Consider the following 17,528-nt stretch of genomic DNA (forward strand, 5'->3'; position numbering starts at 1 on the left):
AAGGATGAACCGGTTGGGAAACCCCTCTTATACCTAGTAAAAGCATTTTCCATCCTGGCGGCTACGTGAACTGGTCAGTCATCATTTTGTGGCTGGCATTACAAAATGCTGCAATCAGGTAACAGAATGTAGGAGGTCCCACAGGTCGCGCAGGTCGCGCGACGCCATAGACCACGCTCACCCAGGCACCCACGCATAAGTCGCCCTGCACAGGCCACGTCAGGAGACCAGAATTCACACACTCCTTCTAGTTAGGAGGGAATATCTCTTTAATAGCTTAGATTATTAGAAATTTAAAGAAGGCCTAGATAATATAAATTAAAGTATTATTTATCTTTTAAAAATTAAATCTTCTACCTCTTAAGGTCCTAATCTCTAGATTTCTATATAAAAAACTATATAGCTAGTTCTTACTAATAAGCTATTAATTACTATTTTAAATAGCTATTAAAGATATAATTTTCCTAATTTATATATAGATTAGAGGGTTATTAAGGGAATCCTAAATTAAGATCTAAGAAATAAGCTATAATTCTTAAGCTAGAGCTAGCCTTTAAAGCTATTTAAAAGCTACTTTATATAATACTCTACTTCTAATTCTTTCTTATAAGGTTAATCTTAGTATACCCTATTACTATAATATATATACTTAGCTTATACTACTAATAATATCCTAAAGAGTATTTTAAAGGTCTTATTTAGTATATCTAGGTATAATATATATATTATAAAAAAATTAATACTAAAATAATAATATTTATATAAGAAAATGTAGATTTTATAAGATGCCTGTGGTGCTAGTTGAGGGTGGATTTACCTGCCGAGATGTGGGTGGTGCCGAGAAGTGGGTGGCCGACGTTAGTGGGTAGCCGAGCTCCGCTCTGTGAGAGCTTCTGCTGAAGGGCACGTGCACGTTTGCGCTCGGTTGTGGCTGAAGCTGTGGCACAGAAATGGTATACGGCGACATGGCAGTGACTTTGAGAGTGTTGGGATGATAAAAAATCGCTTTGCAGATAAAAGCATATTTTATTCTCAGGTATTCTAGTATTATTTTCTTCTGTCGACTCTGTATATGTGTTTTGGCTGGTGGACTCCTCCGTTGGCTGCACTTGAGGGTTAGGGTAAGTGCTAGCTTACGGGCACTTGTAAGTGATAACAGTAACATAGCCTCACTTGACGGCTCTTCATCGCCGTAGTCAGACCCCTAAACACTATTCTGACACAGGACAGAGATCCAAGTTGCCTTTGACGTTGTTACCCCACCACTGTGGAAAGGGAACCGATCGACCGGCTGCGCCAAACACAGCAAAGGATAGGATGAACAGGCAGGTCAGGCTGCCTCCGTCCCAAGCACTGGTTACCAAGTAGGCATAGTTCTTGAAGATGCGCGGGTGATAGTTTCTAAGGAAAAACTGCACAAAAACGCCAGCAATGATTCCGCTCAAAATAATGCATGTCTGCGACTGGTTGTAGGGTATGAAACCAGCATATTGCAATAGCTGAGGCAAGTTGAGACGATCGAGGGAAAATCCACGGATTTTGGGTACGAACTGTGATTGATGCATTAGTAACGAGCTGGCAACTGCGTCCATGATAGAATGACCTACAATGACAACGATACGCTGTATGAGAACTAAGACGGCGCCGATGAGGATACCGAATGGAATAATGGCGTATGTGGAGCCGACTGTGTACAGATACTTTGCCAGAGCCCAGGAAGTAGCATTGGTATTATAAGCCTGTATGCTAGCTCCGCTCCACGAAGCATTGCCGTTCGTGTTGGCGAGCAGGTCTCGATTGTCGTTGACGATGGAGATCATGACTGCGTAGTTGACCACTGCACCAAGCACCGTGCCGTAGATTTGTGTCAGGAACATGACACGTGGTGGGATTTTCACTGTATAATTGTGTGAGCATGCATCAAGTAGTCAAGATGGGAATCGTAGACAGAAGCTCGCAACGTACGGTAGTCTCCCAGTTTTAGATCGCTCGACAAGTTGACGCAGCTGGCAATAGTACTGTGCGACCACGCGGCAAAGTACATGTTTCCAATCGGACGGCCCGGGAGTGTAAGTCCGGCAATCATCTTTGACAAGTTGTTTGTCGCGATGCCGTTTCCGAAGCGGGCGAGTAGGATGACGCTCTAGCAAAAAGTTGGGGTCAGGAGGATGCTTCTTCATTGGATCAAAACGGTGAGCGCCACGTACAAATGGGGCTATAACGATCCCGAGAATGAGAGAGACGATATATGCCCAGACAGGAAGCGTGATATTTTGGCTCAGAATGACAGCAAGGCCAAGCACAAAGCTGCCAACCAAAAGAACAACGTACCACCACGACGGCGTTTCCTTGTAGTGCTTAGCCATGTGCTCGTGATGCCTGTCGTTGAATTTCCCCTTGCGCGCGCTTTGGTATGTTTTGACAATGTCCTTTCCCCAGAACAATATACAGTGCGCAATGAGGGCACCAATCTGTGATTGACTCGTTAGCCAGCCGCAAAGTCTCGAAGATGGTTGGCATTGCAATGTACCGCCATGTTAGCCATGAGCATAGCGTAGGCGAAGCTCCCGGTCAGTCTCGGGATCCCGTATCGCTGCAAAGCGTTTTCATCGAGAATACCGCCCGAAAATGCTTTTCCGACAGGATACGCAGTGCCGTTCGCTGTTCGAAGACGGGTTGACATGAAAGGTTGTTTCCGTGATTCCCAAACATTGTTGTAGTATATGCCGGCCATCGCTGTGAAACAGATGAAGAAGCCCACGGCCGAGTGCAGTTGAGTCGTCAGTGGCAACGATGTAGCGCCAGAAGTAATCTGTAGCTGCGTGAGCATTGAGCAATGTGTTGTAAGCAAGTAGACAAGCATACATATTGCCAGTCAAAGGACAAGGTGAATAGACCCAGCCCTTCGTTTGTTTGGGCGCCCCCAAAGAGATTTGTCAGAGTGGCAGCTCTGGCACCTGTGGCTTTCATGGCTGCGAGGCAAGGAATAGAGACCGAGTTGAGCCAAGGCATAATGTACGCTGGAAAGAACTCGTAGGCAAACATGCCCGTAAAACTCCACCAAAACACTCGCAGAGGTTTAGAGCTCTTGATTTCCGACCAGTGCAACCCTTGAAGGGTCTTGACGGTAGGGATATTTCCCCAGTAGACCGACTCAACATGCCACACGGCGATGGGACGGAATATGCCGCAAAGACCGTATCCGAAGAGACCAATAGAGAGCGTACTTAGCACTACCGTTGTTGCCGTCAGAGGTAAGTCGTAGAACAAGTCCTGCGCCGTAAAAACAGTGATGCTCGCTGTAGCATTGGAGGCAGATGTCGCGGTAATAGAGCAGATTGCGTGTTCCTTGAGATTCCAATGCCCATGGTTAAAGAAGGATACGACGCGGATCCATCTAGGCAGTTCACCTTGTCCACCCTTTTCTCTCCATCGAGCCTCGTACTTGTCTCCTCGAGGAAGAAATTTAGCCCACCCTATTCCTGCAAAATAGGCTATCAAAACAATGAATGTTCCAGATACACCAACAGACGTTGGTTTGAACTAAAAAGCAACGGCGATGTGAGTAATGTGTCGAAATCGGGATTCTCGAGGCAGAGTAGAATGGGCTAAGGTAGGCAAATACAGAATAGATTTGGCTCATGGCAGCTTGGAATGCAGCAAGGCACGATGCAAGAAATAGACTGCGAAAGGTCAATGCCGGTTCGAAATCATCTCTCAGTGGTAGCATATGAGTTGCGATCTCTTCAGCCGTGTCGAGAATGGCATTGTCACTATTAGCATCGCTGTCGCTCGCTGCCTCATCGGATAGGCCCGTTGATACGGCGCTGGTCTCGGGCTTCTTATGAAATTCCTTTTCGTCTTCAATGTTGAGATTCGAGGAGACTGGCGCTTGCGCCAATCCCGATTCAACTCCATGCTCAGAAGGGAGAATCATGTTGGCGGCTTGGCAAATGGGCCGTGGGACAAGATGATTGACGGCAACAATAATCTACGCCGAGCCGGTTGGATTTATAGCATCCAACCTATGGGAATAAACAACTTTTGTTCGCAGAGCACTAAATCCCGACAAGGCTACGTTTCAAAGTCACCTACTAGGCTAGGGAATGGTGCAATACAGGAATCCCAATCGCGCAATCGCGCGTTACGATGAGTCCATTGAAAACTGCAATCTGCAGATGCAGCCGCGCGAGAAAGGAGCAATATTATTCGTCAAGTATAAACCACCTTCTACTCCTAGATGGGAACTTTTGTATAGAATCATCCAAAAGGCCCAGTCACATCTCAACTGTGGAGATTTCCGGCAACGGCCAATTTTAGTTTATTGAATGAGACAAATCTTCCGCGTTCCGTGCAGAACCAGACCCACGTGTCTCTATTCAAACCCGTTCGTATTCGACATTTGCGGCCGTCGGCACACCAAAGTAAGCCATTGTGCGCTTGCGTGCTGGCAGGATTACTGACAATATGGTTCGATCGGTTGGTCTTCTTTCCGTAAAATCTGGCTCGACATTGCGAGGGCACGTGTAGCTGAGAGCTTGCATTGGCACCGTCGTACATCATCAGATGACAGACACGCTCAAGAGAGTACACATAGATGGCACTTGGCACGCAAGTATTACTTCAACAGGGTGACAAACTACGAGCTTTTAATAATAGGTGCCCCGGAGAGATTTCCTTTCTGCATTTGGCGCTTTCAAAATTGAGCATACAGCTATACATTGATCACGGTTTCCAGCCCCGTTGTCTGTGCACTGACTTCTCGACTCGTTTTCATCAGAGATGATCCATGGACACAACTAGCGAGCAACATGAGCGAAGCCAGGTAAACTATTCGAGGTATAGTTACTCGCAAGCCAAAGCCTTACAATTTGGGGCCTCGACAGCCTGCGACAAGGGGCTTGCTAGAAAGTTCTTTGTTGGCCCCGATGACACTGAATTCCGGCCGGTGCACGGCATAGATATAACTACAACTGGCGGACACCAAAGGCAAACCTATGAGAGGAAAGAGTAGCCAATCAATTCAAGGTGGACTATGATGCTGGTTGGTGACAATGAAGGGCACAAAACAACGGCGACGATGGCAAGGCAAGTGACCCATGTTTTCCAAGTTCCTCGACAGGAGGCTCTAGCCTATGTTCCTTACGTAGTCGCAAATTTGTCGTACGGGCCCATTGCCGAGCACCCGGCCACGCAGGGCGCGCGGCTGCGACGGCAGTGCTGGCGGGCACTCCAGATGGGCTACACATCGATATGAGCGACTACGGCGGTCTGGGCGGCGAGTTGGCGGCCGCCATCAACGACGGCGGCATCCCCGGGCCCCGCGTGTACAGCGCCGGCGCGTAGCCTGAGCCAGACGGCCGGCCACGGCGACCTCTTCGACATGCCGCCCGGCGATGCCCTGCAGCGGTTCGGCGTCGGCGCCGTCCGCCCGGGCTTCTTCTGCGACCAGGCCGCCCCTGCTCGCCGACGGACCAGACGAGTGCCCGTCGGGCGCCAAGTGCATCAAGATCATGGCCACCGGCAGCGTCGTGTCGCTCGACGAACAACCCCGAGGACGCGCCAAGTTCTCCGCCGAGGAGATGTCCGTGCTTCGTCGACGAGGCGAGCCGCATGGGACGCGCCGTGGCCGCGCACTGCCACGCCAAGAATCTAAGCCAGTGACGTTGTTTCAGCAAGTCTGGAAAGTACGGGAGAGTCTCGACTCCATACACTGCAATCAATGACAAAATTGTTTCACGAAGCCCTTCAATAGTATCTCTTCTACTCTTGCCAATTTTTTCTGCCCTGTCGCCGATGGGGAAGGTGGCAATCGCATACGACGGAGCATCGAGTATGGAATTCAGACTGAGAAAGAGACAGCAGCAGAATAGTGATTAATACTTGGCGTTTGGCAACCCGGGTACGGTTGGTCAGTTGTGAGAACGCGGCGGTTGACCGTGACGCGGTGCTTGTTGTCATTGCCCTTTGCTACCGAACCCAACAGTACCACCGCACAAGCAGCGGCCTTTGGCTCACATGTCCATTCTTGGCTGTTCTAACAATACTTTTTGGTAATTTTTCCCATCACACACAAATGTTATTAAATGGCAGATTCTTCACCCAGTTCGTCGCCGTCCTCTTGGTACACAAACCCCAAACCAGGCAGATACAGGTACGATCCCCGGGCGGCCACCTGCGGCTCTGCAGTTTGAGGTTTCTTCTTGGGTAGTTTTGTCTGCGCGGTATCGGGAGTCGTCGTGTTTTCGACCAGCTTTGGAGATTGGGGCCCGGTGGCAGAGCCACTGGTGACGGTCTCGGCATCGGGAGATGCGACGGAGTCGGCGATAGCTGTGCCAAAAATTAGAGCGAAATCGCAAAATCGAGCGCCGGAGGCAGGAAGAAGAAAAGTTAAAAAAAAAATGATAGCCAGCACAGTTTTAGTCAGGAATAACGTACCACCTTCCGTGGCAGTGTGCAGTTGGGTCGATGCCGAGTCAAAGGCGTCGAGGACCATGGTGCTCAGTTGTTGAGACGTGCATTCCGGCACCTGCTGCGGCGAAATCTCTGTGGATTCTGCGATATTCTCCGTGTGTACTACTTCTGCAAATACCTTTTCAGTCTCTTCTGGCAACAAAGTATGGGAACTATTTCCCTGTTGGGGCGTACCGAGCCGAGCTGGCATGTTGACGGCCTCGGTTCTGAGGATGACTGTCGTTGGCGACTACGACATGAAGAGACGCATTCTGGGGGGAGCTATCTCTTCAGATAGGCAAAGCTTTTTTATCTAATCAATGCCGTTACAATAGATAGAGTTTGAAGGGGAAAAAGGGTCAAGGTCGTAGCGCCGTCAAAAGGCGCCATGCAAGCAAGCTACGAGTTGAAGCCGGACGAACGACTAACAGTCCTTCAACTACGCGAGTCACTCGGCTAATTCATAGTACAGTTCTGACAGGCTTTATTGTATGTTATGGTTTGAGCGACGCGTGGTTGTATGTATACCAGTGGCGCGCGTCGAGCACTCGCTAGATTGGCAATATTCGATGATCCAAATTTTTGTATTGGTTGAAGCCACAAGGAAGAGTCAACAAGCCGCTGATTCGGGTAAGTCAAGGTTGTATATCCAAGGAATTGTACATGTTGCTCTGCTACTGTGAGTTTGTCCCTTTCCTAAGTAAAATCAAGTCACTACTGCTGAGAGTACCATCTCTTGTCAGGTAAAGGACAAGCCATAATGCGAGGAGCAGATGCTCCTACTCGACGTTTTTCATTACATGCGCTCTATGCCATGGGTGTTGTACAGATACGAGTTACATATATACATCTCTCTCTCTCGCTCTCTCTCTCTTTTCTTTTCCTTTCTTTTCTTCCTCGTCCCTTGCTCAATTTGCCAAGTGCGTCAGTACGCCCTTTCTGCCCAACCTCGCGAGCAAGCCTTCCTGCATGCCCATCCGAGCCTCGACCTCCGCCGGCGGCATGCCCTTGTCCAGCAGCTGCAGCGCGTCGGACAGGGTGCGCATGTCGACGTAGCGCCGGGCCGCGCCGCGAATGCCGACGCGCTGGAAGCGCTCCGTGTCGGCGTCGGCGCGCTCCTGCACGAGGCGGCGCGACTCGAGCGCCGAGAGCGTCACGTTGGCCCGCGTGGACGGGAAGACGGGCCCGGCCGCCGCGGACGGCATGCCGCCGAGCTGGTGGGCACCGGCGGCGCGCGACGACGGCGAGTACGTCGGGTTCGGGTCGACGATGCCCATCTGCTGCAGGCGGCTGGCGAAGCCGGCGGGCGTGAACTCGGGGTCGGCGGCGTCCTCGACGATCGCTGCAGAAGTCCCCCAAAATTTGTGTTAGTCTTGAGGCGTTGGAGGGAGGGGGGGTTTTGCGCGCATCCGACGGTAAAAAAAAAAAAAAAAAAAAGAGCGTACGTACCCTGGTCCTTGGAGACGTCGGCCGTCGTGGGCTGCGTCGCGCGGGGCGGCCGCGGCGTCGTCGTCTGGGATACGGCAGAGCCTGCGGTGCGGGTGGGAAACTTGCGCGACGCACCGCGCGCCGCCTTGGACGAAGCTGAGCCCATCCTGTGACGTTTTGTGTGTGTGTGTCTCGTTTGTGTGTGTCGCTCAATCGAAGAGCTGGATGGAGATGGGTGCGTCGAACGGATGTCGTCAATTGATGGCGCGGTGCAGGGAGCTGCGAGCCACTTTGAAAGGGGGAGCAGCTGGGATGATGCAAAGGACGGGCGGGGTCTGGCGCGTGAGGATTGGTTAAAACGCTGCCGAGGGTGAAGAGACCAACGTCTGCATCTCAAAAAGTGACGACACGGACAAGTTTTTCGTAGCTACCGGTAGGTCGGTATCGGGAGGAATCGACTGCCTCCGAAGGCGGTCCACGTTGCGATTGGTCGCTTTCGAATGACTTGGTAGGCGCTCTAGCGCTGTGGCTACGGCTTAGCCTGATTACCGCTATTGTAGTAGAACTTCGAGAGGTAGCTGGAGTAGAAGTTTTGTTGAATAAATCTCATATAGAAATTGTATCAAGTAACTCTATAATATATATATATATATATATATATTATGAAGCGAACAGTATCAATTTTATCAGCGAATCCTCATGATACATTATAAGCTTCTCGCCATTCTCTAGCCACTAAAATCAGCTGCCTACTTGTATGCTAGACCCGCCTTTCTTAGGCTACTTTTCGCTATCAAGATGTACTTTTTCAGACTCAAAACAAAGCTAAAAGAAAGAATGATGAACTAATATAATGTAGAAACTAAGAGGAAAAAAGGAAAATAGTATAATGATTAAACCTAGTTTAGAAAATATACTTAAACAAAGGTGCATTCTGGTAGGAAAGGCCTGGTCATCTCTCGTGGGCGAGCCTTGTATAATGCCAGTTGCAGCGCCAGCCCAGGGGTTGCTGTTGGTGCAACAAACACGGTCGATGATACAGTGCGGAAACGGGAATATTGGAATGCTTGAATAAAATATAGAGGCTCGACTGTTGTCACATGTGGAATATTTGATTGCTAAAAAGTATACTCACCGTATTGCAACAGGGAAATGAGTGGAATAAATTCAATTGGATGAATGCCCAAAGGCTGTATGTATATATTAAGGATTGTTAAATAGTTGGTAATGATACAATAACTTCGTTATTCATTGGTCCCATGCAAATTATCCAATGTACAAATCCTCCCCACATCTCTCAGTAGTCGTGACGATAATCATTTATATATCTTTGGTTTTTTGTTTTTTGTCCTTTTCCCTTGCTCTGCGCTCAGCACTTGGTAATGTAGAGGCCGATGGGCGAAGGGTTGTAGTCCTGGAAGTACTTGAAGTCGGTGTTGCCCGCCGCCGAGATCTCGTAGGCGACGCGCTGGCCGGCGGGGCAGTCAAAGGTGGCAATGTTGTACGAGTGGCCGGGCGAGACGGTCACCTGGCCGAGGTCGGCCTCCCTGCCGGGCTGGTTGTTGTAGGTGGTGCCCTCGGTGGCGGCGGCCTTGAGCTTGGCGAAGTCGAGCCTGCCGTCGCCGGAGAAGGTGAAGCTCGAGGTCTCGAGGTCGGCCTGGTTGGGGAAGAGGAAGACGAGGCTGCACTTCTTGCCCTGGTCGCCGGCGGGAATGTCAAAGTCAAAGATGGAGGAGACGTCGCCGTTGACCACGCCAAAGTAGGACGTTCCCGGGGCCGTGTCGGGCTTGGACTTGTCGACGGGGATGATGAGGTGCGGGAACTCGTAGGCTCCGCTCAGGTCCGTCGGGCAGGTCTGGGCCGGGGGAGGCGGAGGCGGGGGCGGAGGTGGAGGCGGCGGGCAGCCGGCGTGGCAGCCGTCGGCCTTGAGGGTGACCTCGCCGCAGTTGGCGCCCTGCTCCTTTTTGTTGTAGACGTTCCATTGGCCCTGCTCGCCGGTGGCGCACTCGAAGAAGGTGGTCTGGCCGTTCCAGGAGACGGTGCCGTCGCAGCCAATGGAGAAGCCGCCGTCAGGAGCCTGGCCCTCGTCGCACTGAAGGACACCGGTAGGGGCTGAGAAGTCGCGGCGGTCAGCATATATAGAGTTGCTCTCTCTCCGCATGTATGTCTGCGGGAGAGGGGAGAAGGGGGTTGTTACTTACGGGTCCACCAGCATCCACGGCCCTTGTCATCTGTGATCTTGCCGTCTGTAAAGGTAAAGGTCGAGGACTGCACGCCGTTGCCGGCGCGGACCTGCCCAGAGGCGATCTCGCCGACGCAGCCGACGACGTCGCCGCCGGCGGTGATGTGGAACTGGCATCCCTCATGTCGGATAGCGAGGCCGTTGACAACGGCACCGAGGCCGAGAGCAATGGCTGCGGACTTCATTGTGTGTGTATCGGGTGTATATATAAGATGTGTACAAGGTATGGGGTGGAAGCGAAGAAGTGATCCTTGAAGCTTCTTCAACTTTATGGATTGGGTCTAAGAGGTGGATGGGGATGAAGATTCAATAGAGGCTTTGATGGCGGCGCACCCGGACAGTTATATACTCGAGAAATCCGGTATCCCTCACTTTCATTTACATCATGGACAGACAAGGCTGGGTCAGATTGGAGCAGCGCTGCTCCGTCTTGGGCCAGCGGCTGGGGCAGACCGTGGACAAGCTCAGAGTGTACGGGTGTAAAGTGCCGGTCTTCACGATTCCGTGAGCCCATCAGAGACAAAAAAGGAAAAGGAAAAAAAAGACTATAGAAAAATACGAGGCCGGCAAGGCGAGACAGACGTCATTGTTGGGCTGGCGGGGGCCGGGAGGGGGAAAGTGGTCTCTCTTGCGCGCTGGCCAGCCTGCTCGATGCAAAGGGAGCATTGAAGAAAGGCAAGGGCACGTCGGGCTGTCGCCGCGGTTGCTACTTTGGTGGAAAAACAAAAGCCAAGACGCCAAGGGCTCCGCAGGGCTGAGAAAGGACTTCGTATTCCCGGCAAAACACTCCGCAACTGGTTATGGGGGAGTGGGATCGTCTGTGCTTGGACGTTTGGATGTCCTGGACAAGCGGGATGGGATGGCTGGTGGCAAAAACGAAAAGGCAGGGCGGGACAAAAGCTGTGCTCACCGTCAACGTGGGCTGACTGGTTTCTTTTTTTGGATGGTTGGCGGGCCATCTTTTGCACCCAAAGCTGACGGAGAGAGAGAGAGACGGCGGAAGAGCGGAAGCTGTCAAGTATTGATAGGCTCACAACGAGGCTGTCGCGGGGGTCCTCCTTCAGGGCAAAACTTTACGCTGCTGCTGTTGTGGAAAGGACATCCAGGAATACTCTATTATCGTTGATCAAATGATGACATCGTCTGAGGGTTTACCTGAATAATCCAAAATCATCTGTAGAGCATCACCATCTGTATCTGCCCTCTCATCAACATGACATGATTGTAGGGTAACTGGGACCAGCAAGCTCCAGCCCAGCCCCGCATCATGATCCTGCCACCAAATATTGTTGCAACTTTCACCACCCAACGAGTTTCCATTGTCTCACTCTCCTTGCTCCCAACGCCTCTCCGCTAGTCTTGATACTCGCTAGCATTACATCCCGCTTTTTGCAGACAGGCTACAGCATCAGCGTCTGCCCGCACCGCCAAGACGCTTAAAAAAAGAACAACCACTCCGGCCCTCCGGCTGCACCGTCCAGCAAAAATGACGTACCCGATCAGTAACTCTTTTGCTTGGCGCGGCTTCGGCTGACATCATGGCAGCGGCAAAAACCAAAAAAAGGTGTACCAAAAAAAAATGATTTCGAAAAAGGGGACCAAAAAGCGAGCCGTGATCGCAACAAGAGACGGACAAAAGTGCTGGCATACTGAGTACGAGATGATCGCCCCTCTCGACGAGCTGGGCCCAACCACGAAAGAATCAAAACAACCGCTAAATTGGATTCCACATACGAGAAGGAAACAAAAATCTGATGGACACTTTCATCAGCCCTTTCAGGCGAGGCCACCAAACCTATTCCAGCCACCGGCATTGCTGATCCGATCGTCCCCCGCGCAGTGTCCGCGCCTCCATGTAAAGGTTGCCGTGCATGTTGTTACCGACTGTTGTGTCTCTCAAAAAGTTACTTGATGGCTGAACACGGCAGTTGTTCCTACTCGACTAAATTTGAAAAAAAAACTCCAAAAAATGTGCCTGCGCTGGTTGGTGTAGCATCGTCATTTCTGGATTGGAAACAGGTCCATTCATGCCCAGACGTTGGATTGCCCCTTTGGTACTCTGCACCATCGTCATTCTTGAATCCTGCCAAGCCCTATTTGTCTCTACAAGTGTACTTGCCCCCCTCTTGCCGTCTTTACTTCCCGGATGAATCCTAGTCCAAAGAAATTGGCCCTCATTTTGTAGCGATGAAGCAGGCAAGATGCGATGGCCCGGGTGGGTTGTAACACCACCTGAGGACTGCGGATATCCTCCCTTCCGAGATAGCTGGCCGAGCATCGCCGCCCATCATGCGGAGAGAATTCTCTCAATATGGCGCTGCAAACTCTGCCCTCACCAACTCTTCCTGCTGTTTCGAGAGAGCTTTCTTTTACCACTTTCAACCCGCGCCCGTTGGCGAATGCGAGCCAGTGGAAGAAGAGTCCCCCGCCTGTAGGCAGGCTACAGCCTGACAATATCCAAGCATCTGCACCGAGTTCCATAATAAAGTCAAGGTTAAGTTTGAAGCAAGGAAATATTTCCGGCTCCATCTACCATTCTATCGGAACCCACTCACTTCAGTGCCCAAGGCTCTCCTCACACGCACTTGGACACGTCAAAGACAGCCTAGCTAGGCTACTTTAGCCCATCGCCCTTCCACAATGTGCCCAATAGAAAAATAATAAACTTGCCCACCGTCATAGCCCAAAAGGCAATCATAGACTATCCAAAAACAGGGGTCGGACGATGTATTTGGTCCAACCAGCCGCCGCCGCCGTCGCCGCCACCACCACCACCAGCTAGCCGGAACAAACCTGAATACGAGACGGGCCTGTGTGTTCAAGAGCCTCATTCGTCGTTCCCCGCACGCAGAATATAGGCTGTCTCTGACTTTTTCACTTTTCCTGCATTTTCAATCTTTTTTTTTTGTCCTGGGCCGGAATCCCCCCAACGTAGAGGCAAATACTCCTGCTAGGTCGTGGACCGAGCTTACCGATGATTGCATCACAGGATTCATAGGATTCACAGGGTGTCCAATTCCATAGCTCATGTGGATCCGCGGCGGCGATTGAGGCGTTCAGCTCTTGGTCGGGCCGTCAGGAAGACAAAGCCCCATCCGACGCTACCATGTCCTTTGTAGTTCAGCTGTTGGGTTGAAAAAAACAAAACAAAAAAGTCTCCGGCGGCACCAAGCGACGTGCACGTCATTGCGCCGCAACTGTGCCCGGAAGTAGGGCGGCCTGCATTCACTACAGCATATTATTCGGATACACACATTCGCATTACAAAGATCGAGCATGAAATTGAATAGGGTCAATTGTGTTCATTTACAGTATAGTGCCTTGTCGTAACTCATGTATATGCAGCGGAGACTGAGGCTTGCCAGCCGTGCAAGTCGGTCGGCAAGCGACGCTCCAGTCATTACTCCAAGACTCAATCGGGCGTCCAACACGTAGAATCAAGACCATGTTTGTGGGAGGGCTGTACTCCGAGCCAGGTAAAGCTCTTGGACGCTATGCCATGCGCCAAGCCAGGCTAGCATGTAATCGTGTGATTTTGCTCATAGCTCGCTCTTGGAACTTGTAGAGTAGTCCTGGGCGGACAGGGCATGGCAACCAGCCGGAAGCGAACATCGATGCATAAAAAACATCTGATGACCTTGGGTATCTATGATCGCGACGAGATTCTTCACTTCTTGATGCGTTTGCTGGAGCGGGTAACACGGACGGGAGGCTCAGGCTCAGCCTCCTCGGATTCCTCCTCCGCTTGCTCTTCAGCCTCATCTTCCTCAGCGTCGCTTTCGCCGCTGCCGGCACCGGTAGTAGCACCGAAGGACGCCTTGCGAGACGGGCCGTCAGTATCGCTACCAAAGCCTTCGAAAGACTCGTCCTCATCAGCAACACTGCCCTCCTTCTCGTTCTCCTCCTGGAGCTGAGCCTCAGCAGCGTCATCGAAAGCCTCTGTCTGAGTGCGCTTTTTAGGCATCTCACCCAGCCGACCCTGGCGGCCAGCTCTAGCCTCGCCATCCTCATCAGAGTTGATCGGCGGGGGGGTGAACCAAGGAATTCTGCCACGCATAAAGTCGTTGAGCATCATCTTGGCGACACCGTCTAGATCAGGCTCACCGCCCTTCAGAAGACGACCACCCTTACGAGCAAGGAGCTCTAGCAATTCGGTCGCATTTCTCCAGTTTGTAAGTTCGTAGGTCTTTTCCATGTGGCGACGCTTGACCTTGCTCAGAAGTGCGGTGATGTACTGTTCAGGATTGTCCACCTTTTCAACACGCACGACACCGCGAAGCACAAGATCGGTAGGAGTGTCTTGGTTGGTGGGAGGAACAACACCCGGGCAATCGATGAGGTAAATACGCTTCATCAGAGTAACATATTGCCAGACCTTGGTCTCACCAGGAATGGGGGCAACAGTGCAGACCTTCTTCTTCAACAGCGTGTTGATAATGGAAGACTTGCCGGTGTTGGGACCGCCAATAAGACCAACAGAAATTTGCTTTCTGTCCGAGTGTAGAACGGAGAACTGGCGGAGAAGCTGAATCAGCGAGCCCTTGCCAAAGGAGTTGTTGATGCTGGCATGGAAAGCCAGTGTAGGGTATTCCTTTCCGAGGTGTCTGACCCAAGCAGCCTGTAGAGAATTAGCGATGAGCTCATGAATCGTCTACAAAGCAAGCATCATGTCAATGATAAGATGTGTGAGTCATAACTACGAAGACTCCTGTAAACTCGTCCAAAGCGGACATAGGAGCCTTCAACTCAATTCGACCCAGAGCCTTCTCATGACGGTAACCAGAACGGTTACCAATCTAGCCAAACAGCAAAACGCTGCCGGCCGTCGAGCATGGCGGTTATTCTCCCAATGTTGTAACAGACAAACCTCCGTAAGGAATCGAGAAGGGGTCCTGACAGGATTCATTGGGGGCCTTTCGGCTAGAGTACATGCGCGTGCAGACAAACAAAGTAGAAAGAAGGGAGGGTGCACTTACGCAAACACCAGTGGGAACCAAATCACACTTGTTGAGGACAAAAATGAGATGCTTATGAGGAGCCTCCTCTCGCAGATACTTCTCAACACTGCGACAGCGGGTACCGATAGGGTCACGGGCGTCAAGGACATGGATGACAACGTCGGACGAGTCAATAACCTTGTACAGCTCGTTCCAGATACGCTTGCTCTGACCCTTGTCGAAGACGGGCTCAATGGCCATGGCAAAGGTGCCATCCTCCTCAGAGTTGCCGGACTGGCCGCTAAGCAGCTTGGCCTGCTCGAGGCGCTCCTCGTATGTGTCCATGCTCTTCTCGGTACCGTCGGCAAGGTCATCCAGGTTGGCAACATCCAGCTTGACGCGCTTTCTCTGAGCCTTGGGACCGAACACGCCCGAAAATGGCGCCGTCTCCAGCGTCATCTTGGCCTTGTGCTGCTTGAGTCCGTTGGTGTCCTTGCCGTCGCGGATCAGCGTCATGGGCAGCTTGTTGGTCTTGAGGAGGACCTGGTAAGGGTCCTTGGCCTTTTCTTCCATGGCCTCGCGGAAGGCTGTGAGGGTGTCCTGGGACACTACGCGCGTGTTGGAGAACCACTTGCGGTTCGGCTCGATGACGGCGGTGGGAACCTCGCGGGACTGCCATGTGGCGGCCTTTGTGATTTCACCATCCGCATTACGCTGGGCTTTTCCCTCCTTGTACATGTTCAGGTGCTTGACCCTCTTCGCATCGCTGCCATTCCACAACCGTTAGTCTTTTGCATATACCGCAGAGACTTTCACTGGGAGCCTTACCGATAGAAGTTTTCACCCTTGACACGGACGTTGGCCATGCCATCGCCGGTCTTACCCTGGCGAACACGCCGGGTAGCCTCTTTCTTCCCGGTTCCCATCTTGAATGAGGTTGACCGGAGGATGGGGAAAAGAAAAACGGTTTGAAGAAGAGTGAGAGGAAGAGGAAAAAGGTAATGGGATTCTGCCTCGAACTTTTTTTTCCAACCTGCACTATTGGCCCCCACTTCTTTTTTTTTCTGCAGGCGGTGTGTGGAGTGTGTGGTTGGGTGGCTGGTGTTTCTAGTGAATGGCCAGGGGCGGACGTTGTTAATGAGCGGCACCACAGTTAATCCGTAGCCAGGTGTGCTCTACGGTAGGCTAATTTTCAATGTTGAAATAACGAGACTGTCTCGCGAGCTATTACATCGACACTCACAACCAGCCCGCCCTCCCCATTTTACAATGTCGCTCCAATCGACATGGTCCTGCATCAGACCAGCGGCCGCCCGGCGCGTGTCGGCCGCAGCAGCGTCGCGGGCGGCGTCGAGCACCACACCCTCGCGCGGCAACATCCCTCCCGAGTCACCCTCCTATATCCGCCTCCCCCAGGTGCCGCAGTCGACCGAGGCCAAGCCCGAGCGGGTGCGCGGCACGCTTCCTGTGCCGCGCGACGTCTTTGAACGCCGCGACGGCGCCCGCAAGGTGCAGCCCGAGTACGTGGCCCGGACGGCGCCGCGGCGCGCCGACGAGGCCCGGCCGCTCAACAGCGACGCGCAGCGCTGGAAGAAGAAGCTGGCCGACAGCCGCCGGCAGAACCTGGAGGAGGGCCTGCAGGGCCTCTGGCAGCGCCACGAGACCCGCGAGCAGGGCAAGGCCGAGCGGGCGCGCCGCCGGCAGCAGGAGGTGCGCCGCGCGCGCGAAGCCCCCGAGCCCCGGGCCGCCGTCATGACCCGCGGCACCGTGCTGGCCTCCATTGCCGACACGGCCGTGCGGCCGGATCCGGAGCGCTTCGAAAAGGCCGAGCGCAGCCGCGCGCGCGTGCTCGCCCAAGAGGGCGTCCGCCGCGACGCCCGCCGCGACGCCCTCATGGAGCTCTATATCAACGCCTCGAGTTTCATCGTCACCGAGGCCGAGCTCAAGGAGGAAGTTGACAAGCTCTTCCATGAGGACTACTTCCGCAAGCAGAGCATCAAGAGCTACCGCCCCGGCGCCACCGAGAACGTATGGGGCGTCCACGGCAAACCCCCGGGCCTAGCCACCATGTTTGAGACGGTCACAAGGACCTCGACCAACGTCGCCAGTGCGAGCGAGTCCGAGTTCGACCACTCCGTCAAGCGCACGAAAAAGATTTCGGAGGAATTGACGGGTGGCAAGATGGCATAGAGGGGTGATACAGCAAGGAATATCGAGAGCAGCGGAGCATGTACAAGATGACGCGCATATTTCTTTCAGCGCATCGCGTGTAAATTAGTCAATTATAACATGTACATTTACCATGACACATGATTTGTTGCCGTTCCATTCGACTCGTGAGCTATGTATTTGTTTTGTATTGCTGCAATAAATATATGTCATGCTTGCTGAAGTACACTGCATCCATGCAAAAACGCCCAGTCCCAACGATGATGCCAACAAATCTTATGAAGAAGAAAGCATAACAT

At 52.3% G+C, this 17,528-nt stretch overlaps 7 protein-coding genes across 7 annotated transcripts; 2 read left to right on the forward strand and 5 right to left on the reverse strand.

Annotated features, from left to right (window-relative positions):
- Positions 1–1,211: 1,211 nt before the first annotated feature.
- Positions 1,212–3,937, reverse strand: V2A60_000384 (OPT oligopeptide transporter protein-domain-containing protein; the record flags this gene model as incomplete). The annotated part of the gene is made up of 7 exons (XM_083251755.1): positions 1,212–1,550; positions 1,608–1,897; positions 1,966–2,143; positions 2,208–2,471; positions 2,531–2,812; positions 2,866–3,543; positions 3,626–3,937. The coding sequence occupies 7 exons, from the start codon at positions 3,935–3,937 to the stop codon at positions 1,212–1,214; spliced, it is 2,343 nt and encodes a 780-aa protein (XP_083107881.1).
- Positions 3,938–5,253: 1,316 nt separating this feature from the next.
- Positions 5,254–5,726, forward strand: V2A60_000385 (uncharacterized protein; the record flags this gene model as incomplete). Its single annotated transcript, XM_083251756.1, has 2 exons — positions 5,254–5,342; positions 5,408–5,726. 2 exons carry the CDS (start codon positions 5,254–5,256, stop codon positions 5,724–5,726), a joined length of 408 nt encoding a protein of 135 aa, XP_083107882.1.
- Positions 5,727–6,082: 356 nt separating this feature from the next.
- Positions 6,083–6,664, reverse strand: V2A60_000386 (uncharacterized protein; the record flags this gene model as incomplete). Its single annotated transcript, XM_083251757.1, has 2 exons — positions 6,083–6,330; positions 6,439–6,664. The coding sequence occupies 2 exons, from the start codon at positions 6,662–6,664 to the stop codon at positions 6,083–6,085; spliced, it is 474 nt and encodes a 157-aa protein (XP_083107883.1).
- A 697-nt stretch (positions 6,665–7,361) lies between these two features.
- Positions 7,362–8,047, reverse strand: V2A60_000387 (uncharacterized protein; the record flags this gene model as incomplete). Its single annotated transcript, XM_083251758.1, has 2 exons — positions 7,362–7,795; positions 7,903–8,047. The coding sequence occupies 2 exons, from the start codon at positions 8,045–8,047 to the stop codon at positions 7,362–7,364; spliced, it is 579 nt and encodes a 192-aa protein (XP_083107884.1).
- A 1,203-nt stretch (positions 8,048–9,250) lies between these two features.
- Positions 9,251–10,308, reverse strand: V2A60_000388 (uncharacterized protein; the record flags this gene model as incomplete). The annotated part of the gene is made up of 2 exons (XM_083251759.1): positions 9,251–9,993; positions 10,083–10,308. 2 exons carry the CDS (start codon positions 10,306–10,308, stop codon positions 9,251–9,253), a joined length of 969 nt encoding a protein of 322 aa, XP_083107885.1.
- A 3,482-nt stretch (positions 10,309–13,790) lies between these two features.
- Positions 13,791–15,986, reverse strand: V2A60_000389 (protein NOG2; the record flags this gene model as incomplete). The annotated part of the gene is made up of 3 exons (XM_083251760.1): positions 13,791–14,741; positions 15,100–15,826; positions 15,889–15,986. The coding sequence occupies 3 exons, from the start codon at positions 15,984–15,986 to the stop codon at positions 13,791–13,793; spliced, it is 1,776 nt and encodes a 591-aa protein (XP_083107886.1).
- A 343-nt stretch (positions 15,987–16,329) lies between these two features.
- On the forward strand, positions 16,330–17,250 carry V2A60_000390 (uncharacterized protein; the record flags this gene model as incomplete). The annotated part of the gene is made up of 1 exon (XM_083251761.1): positions 16,330–17,250. One exon carries the CDS (start codon positions 16,330–16,332, stop codon positions 17,248–17,250), a length of 921 nt encoding a protein of 306 aa, XP_083107887.1.
- Positions 17,251–17,528: the final 278 nt, after the last annotated feature.

The sequence above is a fragment of the Cordyceps javanica genome, chromosome 1 (genome assembly GCF_051103115.1).
Source record: "Cordyceps javanica chromosome 1, complete sequence".
NCBI lineage: Eukaryota > Fungi > Ascomycota > Sordariomycetes > Hypocreales > Cordycipitaceae > Cordyceps > Cordyceps javanica.